General features: G+C 36.3%; 1 protein-coding gene across 3 annotated transcripts in view; it reads left to right on the forward strand.

Annotated features, from left to right (window-relative positions):
• The window catches only part of vps13a (vacuolar protein sorting 13 homolog A), a 307,850-nt gene that overhangs the window by 136,640 nt on the left and 158,743 nt on the right, over nucleotides 1–12,467 (forward strand). For all 3 annotated transcript variants that reach the window (XM_063068778.1, XM_063068780.1, XM_063068779.1), the window contains exons 29-36: nucleotides 913–1,075; nucleotides 3,733–3,849; nucleotides 6,185–6,288; nucleotides 6,518–6,685; nucleotides 6,856–7,151; nucleotides 9,955–10,102; nucleotides 10,630–10,780; nucleotides 11,820–11,944. In XM_063068778.1, coding sequence (XP_062924848.1) covers nucleotides 913–1,075; nucleotides 3,733–3,849; nucleotides 6,185–6,288; nucleotides 6,518–6,685; nucleotides 6,856–7,151; nucleotides 9,955–10,102; nucleotides 10,630–10,780; nucleotides 11,820–11,944 — 1,272 coding nt within the window. The remainder of the gene's footprint in view (nucleotides 1–912; nucleotides 1,076–3,732; nucleotides 3,850–6,184; nucleotides 6,289–6,517; nucleotides 6,686–6,855; nucleotides 7,152–9,954; nucleotides 10,103–10,629; nucleotides 10,781–11,819; nucleotides 11,945–12,467) is intronic.

The following is a 12,467-nucleotide window of genomic DNA, read 5'->3' on the forward strand; positions in this document are numbered from 1 at the left end:
AAAGTTTGAGCTAAAATGTCAATGTTCTCTTTGTGAAGCAATGCATGATTTCTTGCAGCAATATGAATATCACATGTTAAGTCGCAAATACTATTCGTGCTACACAAATACTAAGAATAAGTATTGTCATTGATCTCTGCAGAATACATTTGAGATACTTTGATACATTGTATTAATCTGGGCAGAGATTGGCAAGCTATTTGTTAATTAAAGTTGTGTTTTTTACCTGTAGCGTAAAATACAAAACCATCTAAATTGGAGATGTATGGGGGCATGGTTGCTGCAGCTACAGGATACTAAGATATCTTCAAAATGTTACTCTGCAGGTTTTAGTCAAACTACAGTCTATAAAGTTACACTCAGGCCTCAGAAGATTTGATAGTGCAGTTGTAGGGATGCTCCTGCTCTCAGAACATTAGGCTGCTGAGCTAACTTGAATGTATAATGATTGCTGCAATTTGGCATGGTAAAGGGGGAGAATGACTGAAACATGGATCTCACTTCATCTGACTAGTTATAGTAGAACTTCACCTGAACCCTACATTTGATCTGAGCTCCCACTGATGGTACATTTTGGATTAATATTTCTATACCATATTTTATGTCGCAAAAATGTGCAAAGTATTTACTTGTGTGTAGTTGGGAAGTTGAAGAATATATTTTAGTTATAACATGAGCTTCACTGCCTGTTTAGCTATATGATGTTTGTTTTGAATAATTTGTGGAATGCAGTATAACAAGCTTGGATATTTTCTGTGCAAAAATGTTATAACAAGCATCGATGAACACTGTTGGAATTAAATTTGTTTGAGGATGGGTCATGTTTTAAAGTTAACACTTTTTTTCCATCTATACAGTGGAGTGGACTTTGAAAATATCAGAATTGTCATTTGTTACAATGTTTTATTTTAGGCAAACATTTCTTCGCTGGATGTCCATTTACACACTGAAGCACTGCTGAATTCTATTAATTTCCTGAAGAGTCTTATACCACATTCTGAAAACAAGGTCAGTTCAGATGAACAAGTCCCTGCCATTGAGGAGAAAAAGGAGGTCTTCACAAAGAAAAAGTCATGTAAGAAATATTCATTTGCTTTTAATTTTTGCTGAAGGAGGTATCTGTACTTTTGTTTCAAATAGCATCTGGATTGCATTATCAAATATGCCAGTACTCTCAATTATTTTGTATATTTCAATCAAAGTATTGGATGACAGTAGATTCAACCGGAAAAGATGTAGCAAGTAAGACCACTCCTCTCCTGGTTATGTACAATACTGTGCAAAAGTCTTAGACACAGTTATATAACTAGGGTGCCTAAGAATTTTACACAGTACAGTATTTGTCAACGTGAAGCAGAGAATGAATTTGTAAATCTGGTTGGAGCAAAGGATGTTGGGAATGGCGAGGATGGAGCGCTGCAGGAGGGGTATGGGACAGCTGGCAGAGAAGGAGCGCCAGGGGCAGGGGATGGTGTGGGTGCAGAAACACCGGGCAAAGTTATTTCATTCCAAAAAAAATTGGTTTATTGATCATTACAGAATGTTTCTCTAGTGCTTCCTGCGCTCTCCCCTCTCCCTTCCTCTTTTCCCAAGTGTGATTCCCTTCCTGCCCCCTTCCCACTCTCAGTCCATAATAGAGGCACATAAGGGAATCAGGTTTATCACTCATGTATGTCATAATTTTTGTTGTGGCAGTGGTACAGTGCAATACATAAAATTATTACAGTACTATGGAAAAAAGTCTTAGGCAACCTAGCTATACGTATATGCCTAAAACTTGCATGGTATATCAATATTTTCAGCTTGTGATCGGTATTGATGAAGTATTAGAAAAGTCTGTTTTTGTTGAATAAGATAATGGAGCTGAGTAATTGGCCTCAATAAGTCATCTTGGAATTAATAATGGATTCTACTTGATGTATCTTAGACGTAATAGTTATTTCTACTTGGTGTTATGGATTGTGTAGAAGTTTTTCGTATTGACAGGATGCAGAAATGGGCTGAGAAGTGCCCAGTAGAGTTCAATCCAGAGAAGTGTAAAGTGTTACACTTTAAAAGATTGAATCTGATGGCAAAGTACAAAGTTGATGGCAGGACTCTTAGAAGTGTGGAGGAACGGGGGATCTTGGGTTCCAAGTGCATAGATACTCAAACTTGTCGTGTAACTTGTTAATACAGTGATTAAGAAGGCATACGTTGTGTTGGTATTTGTTAGTTGGGGAATTGAGTTCAAGAGCCACAAAGTAGTCTTGCAGCTCTTTAAAATTGGGGTCAGAAGGAAATAGTAGGAATAAAGGGAGCCTTTTCTGTCTGGCTGCTGATGGCAAGTGGTGTTCCACAGGGGTCTGTGTTAGGACCGATTCTTTTTGTAAATCAATGATTTGGATGATGGAATTGATGGTTTTGATGCAAAGATTGCAGCCGATATAAAGATAAGTGGAGGGGAAGGTAGTTTTGAGGAAGTAGAGAGGCTACAGAAGGACTTGAGACAGATTAGGAGAATGGGCAAAGAAATGGCAGATGGAATACAATATCAGGAAGTGTATGGTCATGCACTTTGGTAGAAAAAATGAAAGGGTTGACTATTTTCTAAATAGAGAAAAAAATACAAAAAAAAACAACTAAGGTGTAAAAGGGACTTGGGAGTCCTTATGCAGAATTCCCTAAAAGGTTAATTTCCAGGTTGAGTCTGTGGTGAGGGAGGCAAATGCAGTGTTAGCATTCATTTCAAGAGGACTAGAACATAAAAACAAGGATGTAATGTTGAAACTTTATAAAGCACTGGTGAGGCCTCACTTGGAATATTGTAAGCAGTTTTGGGCCTGTTATGTTCTGAAGCTGGAGAGGGTTCAAAGGAGGTTCACAAAAATGATTCCAGGATTGAATGGCTTAACATTTAAGAGCATTTTATGGCTCTGGGCCTGTATTCATTAGTACTCAGAAGGAAGCGGGGGGAAGGAAGCGAACTGAACTGTTCGTAGAGGTTATGGTAGTTATCCATGTGAAGCATTTGCGCATTTTTAACAAATAAGCGAGATTCAAGCTAAAAGCTTGAGAACAATTAACAATAAATTTCTGATACAATGAAATGGCGATTAAAATGAATGTTGCAGATGGGCTTGTCCAAAGTTAATTGGGGACCTCTAGAGCCAATGAGAGCATTCATAATGAAAGTAAGATCTACTGAAATACTGACAATTTAAATTTCCTTTAGTTTACCAGCTACCAGCCATAAATGAGTTATCAGCTAAAACTGTGCCTTGCTGTACTTTGATCAAAGAGAATGAAGTAAAATTGGAAATTGATTGTAACTGTATTATAGCTTGGTTCATTTTGAATGATCCTGTTATGTGTATTTTATTCTATCACTAATTGCTTCCTATATTCCAGAAAGCATCTTAGAGAAAAATATTATTTTTCGTCTCTGTTCTTTGTTGCGGTTTCAAAATTATATTTTCCAAGAAGCCACATCCACGCACTGAAGATTTATGTAAAAATTATCGTCTCACAAGATTTCATCTCCTTAAGTTTGATAAATGTGGCACAAATATATCTCCTCATTATATCCCATCCTCCATTTGAGATTATAGATCATATCAGTTGCTCCTTATTCTGTTGATCTTATTTTTTTGTTGTCACTGTGCCCATGTTACTTCTAGGTTATGTATTGATTTTTCTTTGTTTTGCATTGTTTATATTGCATTCTGCTTCTTATGTTCCGCTTCCTTGTAGCTTCTAAAAAATCAACATATGATGATATGATCAGCATTCATAGTTATGCAGAATTGGCACTTCTGAAAGTTTTCATCAGTGATCAAAGGAAAAGAATTGCAGAAGTAAGCATTGAAGGTAAGTAACCTTAATAACATTTTCATGATAAATATAGATCATATATTTAGAATTGTAAGAGGTAAAATAGATTTCCTTTAAGGTTCAATGCAAAGTCCGTAGTGTGTTATATTGCAACTTATATTTAACATATTTATTGGTTTAGAATTTTAAGACTCAGTTGCAGCTTTTGGATATTGATACCCATCAGGGATCTAGAAAAGATAATTATTACAAATAAACTTTTTAAGGGACTTAAATGGGTGAATGGAAATATCAGAACATAGGTGGTCATAGTGGGAAATTAATGATTTTTCTGCTGTTTTCATTCAGAGGAGTGCAGATGGGATGTAGCAGAGGTCAAGGGCTTAATTAAAGATTTCTGAAGTCCTTCAGAAATGTGCCTTTAATTGGGCCTTCAACAAATGTCATTGTTTTGTTCTACTAGTTTGTTATCTACTTCTGAAGTGTGCACCGATACATTTAAGTTGTTTTATAGTGCCTTATTCTAAAAACAACTTATTTGTTAATGTAGGTTCAAATGTATTGTACTGAGCAGGGTATAAGTGCCATGAAAATTAGCCTTTTGCAACAGCAGCACAGTAAATTACACATATAATAAACAAATTAACAAACATTTAAATTGTATAAAGTTGCACAATAAAATAAGCATAATGAAATAGTGCAATTTGAAGGAAAGCAAAAAGAACCATTGTCCAAGTTAGTGTTAGTGTTTTTCGAGTGGCACTGGTGAAGAACTTTGCTTTGGGGATCTTCAGGCTCCTGTACTACTTGTCTCCTGACAAATGGCAACAATGAGAAGAGGGCATGGGCCAAACAATGGGAGTCTGTAATAATGGATATCACCTTCCTGTGACATTGTCTCTTGGTAATGTCCTTGATGGAGAGAGCTGTACCTATGATACAACTGGCTGAGTCCACCACTCTGTAGCCTCTTCTGTTCCTGCACATTGGAATTTCCATATCAGATTGTAATGCAACCAGTCAGAATGCTTTCCACTGTACCTATCTGTAGAAGTTTGGTAGTGTCTTTGTCCATGCCAGATCTTCCTCAACTGCTCAGAATGTACAGTTGCTAGCATGCTCCCTTCATGATTTGTGCCCAATGATGCAAATCCTGCTCAATTTACATTGTATATTCAAGCAATAGAATTGAATTTAGGTCCATGGAAGTTGTAGTTAGTTCTCAAAAGGACTCAGGTTATCTAAATGGGCATAACCCTCCCCACCATGAAGGACATTTCCAAGAGATGGTGCCTCAAGAAGGAGGCATCCATCATTGAGAACCTTCACTATCTGCGCCATGCCCTCTTCTCATTACTTTTGTCAAGGAGGTGGTATGGGAGCATGAAGACCCACACTGAACAATTCAGCATCCACTTCTCCAGCAGATTTATGAGTGGTCCATGAAGATAACCTCATTATTCCTTTGTCTTTGCTCTGTACTGCTGTCACAAAACAAATTTCAGTGATTCTAATTCATGGGAATTTAACCAGATTAGGCATACAAATACAATAGTCACAAATCCCATATCTTTATAATCATCTAGCCAGACAATGCTGCTTGTTTAGTCTTAGCTCAAATTTTTGAACTTCAGTGATAAGATTAACACACTCAATGCTGGAGGATCAATGGAGGGAAATGGACAGTCACTGTTTTGGGTTGAGACCCTTCTTTTGGACTGAGAAGATAGAAGGGAGATGGCCATTATTGAAAGTTGTTCAGGGGGAGGTGAGGGTGGAGCAAAAGCTGATGGGTAATAGATGAATCCAGGTGAGGGGAGAAGATAGGCAGCTGGAAGAGGGAGAAAGTGGATTGCGTTAAGAGCTGGGTGGTTATAGGTGGAAGATGGAACGTACTAGGAGAGGACAGTGGACCATGGAATAAAGAGGAGATGAGGGGAACCAGAAGGAGAAATGTGTGGGTGATTGACAAATAAAGGGCGCCAGTAGGATATGGGAAGATGAAGGGGGTAGTTAAACATAAATTAGAAAAGTCAATATTCATGTCATCAGGTCAAAGGCAATTAAGGGGCAATATAAAGTACTATTACTTTAATCTGCATCCAGCCTGAACTTGGCAGTAAAGGAGGCTGTGGACAGATGTGTCGATGTGAGAATGGAAAGTGGAATTAAAATGTATGACTACTGGGAGATCCTGGCTGTTACAGCAACTGGAGTGCAGGGCACATGGATATTATCTTAATGGATAAGGGAACATCCTAATCTCTTTTATTCTTCTGTCATTCTCAGATATTAATGAGTGTATCTATTGTGCAAAAAATAATTTACCATTTTCACTTAATCTTGTAAAATTTTAAATGTGCTTGGGTAGGTCTTGATGCTGTGGTGGTTTTGAGGAAGGCATCTACTGAAATAACAACAAAACTAAAGAATATTGTTGTTTTGGATGCTGAAGAAAATGCACCATACAAGAAGGTATTTCAAAATGCTCCGTATTAAACTGTACTTATTCACTTTATTATTGAAAGACAAGGCAGCTATGTTATGCATCTATTTATCGATTTTGAACATTGGATCATATTTGTTTTTTAAAAAAAATAGGATGGACAGTATTTGGGGTCTTAACTAGTTGGGCTATTTTGATACTTCTGCCTAATACTACAAATCTTAAAACCATTTACTTTAATTTTTATTTAATTTTAAGGCTGTATCCCTTACTGGAAAAGAGGTCTTCAGCTTTAAAATGACTTCTTACATGGATGCTACAGAAGGTGCTGCCTATACTGATCTGAATGTGGTTGATAATTCTATTAAATTGACTGTTGGCTGTATTCAGGTCATCTTTGTGAAAAAATTTGTCTCTTCATTATTGGTAAGGAAGTTCTGTGTTTATTAAAAGCTATATAGAATTCTGTTGTACACCATTTTCATTGTTTGAAACTGTCTTGTTTTCATTGAAAGAGTGTATCATTTGAATTTTTTCGTATTATGCATGTTGTTTCTGCTGTTGACAATATTGTATTGTACTTTTCTTTTGAAAAGGCCTTCATGAATACTTTCCAAACTGCCAGGGAAGCTGTGACTGAGGCAACTGCCCAAGCTGCTTCTGGAGTGAAGGATCTTGCAGAACGGAGCACCAGAATGTCACTGGATATTCAAATCAATGCACCTGTAGTTGTTGTTCCGCAGTCTCCTATTTCTGAAAATGTTGTTGTTGCAGATTTTGGTGTTATTATTATACAGAACAATTTCTCAATGATTAAACAAAAAGCTCAGAACAATTTGCCACCAGTCATTGATTCCATGAAAATATGGCTACGTGAGCTGAAATTATACAGGTACAGATTTATAGAATATTCATAATATATCATACAATCACTACCTCCTTCTCATAATTATCATTAATATCTCATTTCTCCTTTTGTTTCATTACTTGTACATCAAATAAACAATTACAATTGGTTATGTTTACATTGCTTTAAGATGCAAAATTGCTGACATCATCCAATGAAATATTTTTGATTTATTATCACTGTTACAATATTATATTACAATATCATCAAGAGCCCTTTTGATGATATTCATGTCCCCTCTAGCTCGTCTAAATTCTACCAGATATAACTCTAGCCTATTCAAACTTTTGTCACAATACTGCTTGTCTATTCCCAAGTATCAGTCTCATCAACCTAATGTGGACTATTTTCATTGTTTCCCCGTACAAGGAGATCAGTACTCAAAGACATGGTCTCTCTAATCCCTACATTAATGTTCATGACCTTCCTATTTTTATATTGCATGAGCAGAAGCATTCTGTTAAGTTTCTTAATTATTTATTGTTCCTGCTATTGTGTATCATGCATCAGGATACCCAGAATACGACAGAGTTAATATATAATTTTTTCCTGCCAAAACAGGTATTTTCGCTTTTTACGAGATTTTTGCCCATACGCTTTCCCTGTTTGTATTCCTTTATAGATTCCTTTCATCCTCTTCCAAGCTTTCTTTCCCATTTATCTTTCTGTTATTAAATTTAGCAATTATACCTTTTGGTATCTTCATCCAAGCGGTTTCTATAAATTGTATAATGTTGAGGCCCCGGTACCAATCACTGTGGTGTACCATTTATGAAATCTTTCTCTTTGATTGGAAAGATGTGTTTCTGCCCACTGTTTTATTGCTGACCAATGTTCAATTCATGCCAGTATATTAGCATTTATGTTTGCATTGAAAGACCATGTCTTGAAACTGATATCGTATTTTCCACAATGACCTTTGTAATACCTTATCAAGTACCTTCTAAATATTGTGCACTCCTATGTTCTCTTCCTTTCACAGTACATGGAACTACTTCAAAGAATTTCTGTAAAAATGAGCATCATTTCTGTTAACAGGCTGACTTTGCCTGGTTATCTTTAATTTTTTTTCTGAGGTGCAATGCTCTACAATATGTTCTCATGATTGCAGCATTTTGTTAAGTCACCATTTCAGGCCCAAGATGTCGACTCTTGACTCTTTTCTATAGATGCTGCTTGACCTGCTGAGTCCTTCAGTACTTCTGTTTTATGTTTGTAATTGGCAAGATGTTGGCTTTCATTTTATAGAAAATGTTGAAAACAAATTTCAGTTGAGTGGATAAGCTTGAAGATGAGCCTTACTGTGCCTTAGGTACTGTCATAAAATGATTAGGATTATATGGGAGTCTCCAGTTTTGTAGTATGGTATTGGGGGAAAATAAATTTGCATTTCTAAATGCCTATTCTACACTAACTACTGCCCGTCCATCCTTTGTTTAGACAGTTACTTCTGCTTTTACATAGAAGCATAGAAAACCTACAGCACAATACAGGCACTTCGGCCCACAAAGTTGTGCCAAACATGTTCCTACCTTAGAAATTACTAGGGTTAGCCATAGCCCTCTATTTTACTAAGCTCCATGTACCTATCCAAAAGTCTCTTAAAAGACCCTATCATATCCGCCTCCACCACCGTTGCTAGCAGCCCATTCCACACACTCACCACTGCGTAAAAAAAACAACTTATCCCTGACATCTCCTCTGTACCTACTCCCAATCACCTTAAACCTGTGCCCTCTTGTGGCAGCCATTTCAGACCTAGGAAAAAGCCTCTGACTATCCACACGATCAATGTCTCTTATCATCTTATACACCTCTATCAGGTCACCTCTCATCCTGTGTCGCTCCAAGGAAAAAAGGTCGAGTTCACTCAACCTGTCTTCATAAGGCATGCTCCCCAATCCAGGCAACATCCTTGTAAATCTCCTCTGCACCCTTTCTATGGTTTCCACATCCTTCCTGTAGTGAGGCGACCAGAACTGAGCACAGTACTCCAAGTGGGGTCTGACCAGGGTCCTATATAGCTGCAACATCACCTCTCGTCTCCTAAATTCAGTTTCATGATTAATGAAGGCCAATACACCATATGCCTTCTTAACCACAGAGCCAACCTGCGCAGCTGCTTTGAGCGTCCAAAGGACTCGGACCCCAAGATCCCTCTCATCCTCCACACTGCCAAGAGTCTTACCATTAATACTATATTCTGCCATCATATTTGACCTACCAAAATGAACCACTTCACACTTATCTGTGTTGAACTCCATCTGCCACTTCTCAGCCCAGTTTTGCGTCTGCTGTAACTTCTGACAGCCCTCCACACTATCCGCAACACCCCCAATCTTTGTGTCATCAGCAAACTTACTAACCCACCCCTCCACTTCCTCATCCAGGGGTCATTTATAAAAATCATGAAGAGTAAGGGTCCCAGAACAGATCCCTGAGGCACACCACTAGTCAGCAACCTCCATTCAGAATATGACCCGTCTACAACCACTCTTTGCCTTTTATGGGCAAGCCAGTTCTGGATCCACAAAGCAATGTCCTTTTGGATCCCATGACCCTGACTAGCCTAATTTTAAATTAAGCAATATGCTTTAGGAACTGGAATTGTTGCTGTGGCTTACTTTGGTTGAAGTCAATATTGAATAGGTTAATTCATGGATGTCATGGAAAGATTTATGATATGCAGGAAATATAAAGATAACTGCATGGTACTAATATAATCTGTTACATAATTTTAAGAGCAGACTGGTTTCATTTCTCTTTCTGATCATTCCAAATTTATCAGGACAATGTATGTGGATGGGATTTTTCTCTCTGAAATTTCATTGCTTCAGCCTGTTAACCTGGAAGTTGTTGTTGAGCGTAACTTAGCTGCAGATTGGTACCATGAAATTCCAGATATTAAAATTCTTGGAAGCTTAAAACCTCTGCATGTAAGTATATTTATATTGAAAAGTTTAGCTAGATTTCATAATGTAACACAAATTACCAGCAGTCTGAAAATATGAATACATTTCTATTTTTATATTAAATTATTTTCTTAGTCATCTAATACTTAGCTAGACGTTTTCTTCTTTGATATGCTCTGCAGTTTGATTCTACAACACTAATTGTATTTTCCATACAGCCTTATTTTTGGAGAACAGCATAGTGCAATTTTCTTATTGATTTTGCTGTAATCATTTAAAGAAAGTTATCATTTTACAACTTTTGTAAAATAACTCAACATATCGAAAATTATATATGAATGATACTAATTCAGATGCACATTTTCTTTAGAAAAATTAGTAATATGTATGCTTAATACAAAATATCGCTACTATTATTCTGCACGTAAATGAGATATGAGTATTGTTTTTGTATTGAAGGAATATTTTAACAATACTCTTAGGTAATTTGCCCTTTGTAAATAACATATATTTGGAAAAAAGAACAACAAATATTTTATATATTTTCATAGGTTGTACTCAGCCAAGATGATCTGATCATTATATTGAAAACTCTCAATGAAAATTTGGGTGATAATTCAGTTGACTCTGTGGCTGCACAAAGTGATAAAAGGAGAGATCATTCGGGCAATGAGAAAGGAAGTCCTTCGCAAAATTCTGCAGGTTTGTTATTTATTATTATGTTGCTGTTGAAGTAGCACTTCAATTTTCTTTGATCCTTGATTGGAACCCTTGGAATAAATTGCTCTAATTTTCCAACAGGTATTTACAAACACCAGAAATAGTTAATAATTTAGCATCTGTAATAGAAATGTTAGTTAATGATTCACCACACTTTATTCCATATGATCTTTATACTATGATATTTTAATTGCTTTATCCTTGTGTTTTCCCCTTATTAAGAACTTGTATACCTTTAGACTTAGAAATCACCACATTCATACTGGTTTAAGTCACCTGCTTAGGATAAAAAGAGATGATTTTACTCAGTTAAATTACAAATAATGTACTAAAATAGGTCAATTGAAATAGTCTTGGACCCAGTAGTTTCTCAGTCCTCCAAACCATAGCTGATGCATTGGCTATCCCTAACTAACCAGGGATTGAAAAAAATATATGGATCATTACTTGTGCCTAACTCGTGAACCCTTGCTGATGGATCTCTTGTATTTTTAGATTATTTTCTTTTATCTTGTGTGTTCTTGGGACTTTCTTGCAGAACAACGTTAAATTATTTAAATGACCTACAGTACATACTATCTATAAATTACAACTAAATCTTTCGCTTGGACTCTTCCTTTAATTCTCAAAGTAAAGAGTGAGTTTTTTTTTAACCAACAGAACAAATGTAGAAATGTGAATTCTAAATTGGCACAACATTCAATAAATAGAACTAATCATTCTCACAACAAATAGTTACAGTCTAAACTCTAGAATATTGCTGAATCTCATTGTAAAGCATGAAGGATGCTAAAATAATTTATGGGCGACTGCTCCAAGAACGTCACTATCCTCAAAGATGGCAAGGACCAGCAAATGAGTACTGATGACAAGGCTATTGAATTTGTGATACTTAGCCGTAATTGCTCAGCATCTCTGCTTTCTCTTGTGATTCCTAACATCACTTTACTTCTAATTGGAGCTATCAGACCGCTATGGAAAGCCAAAGCAATATGTGCTGTCACAATTATTTTTCTCCTAGGAAGAACTGTGGTAACTGCTGCTGTTGTGGAACCACAAAAACCTGTGAAATTTAAGACAACATTGAAGTTGGATTTTAGTTTGGATGAGCTTTCTTTAATCCTCTACGGTCAACCTTTAAACCCGGTACTACTTTTTTTTTTGTATTGGCAATATTTTAATGTCTGCAAATAAAATTTTTAAATCTGAACATATATTCCTGAATTTATTTAATGGTTCCAGTCTTGGAATGCAATTTGTGAGCAAAATACATACTTTTCATAACCAAAATAAAATTTAGTTTTTAAGTAATCTCATAGTTTGAGAAGTAATGGTTTTATGTCTCCTGTTAAATAGTTACTAAAGAGATGTGTTATTAGAGATTTGATTTGTTGTGATCAGTATTTAACAAATAAGGCTTCAGCATCTGGAGCTGGAAAATCCTTAACATAGCACAGTCCTGAATATTGTAGCTAAGTGCCAAATATTAAGATTTCTTTGGTATAGGTGTTGGTGTACTTTTAAGATCCTCGGGGACTGCAGAGTTGCAGAGAAAAAATAGGCATTTTCCCTTGCTTGTAGCTCATAACTTTGAACATTGAATATTCCAGCACCGTTTAAGATCTTCAGCCCACAACATTGTGTCAATATTTTAACCTACTCTAAGATC

The sequence above is a fragment of the Mobula hypostoma genome, chromosome 16, assembly GCF_963921235.1.
Source record: "Mobula hypostoma chromosome 16, sMobHyp1.1, whole genome shotgun sequence".
Taxonomy (NCBI): Eukaryota; Metazoa; Chordata; class Chondrichthyes; order Myliobatiformes; family Myliobatidae; genus Mobula; species Mobula hypostoma.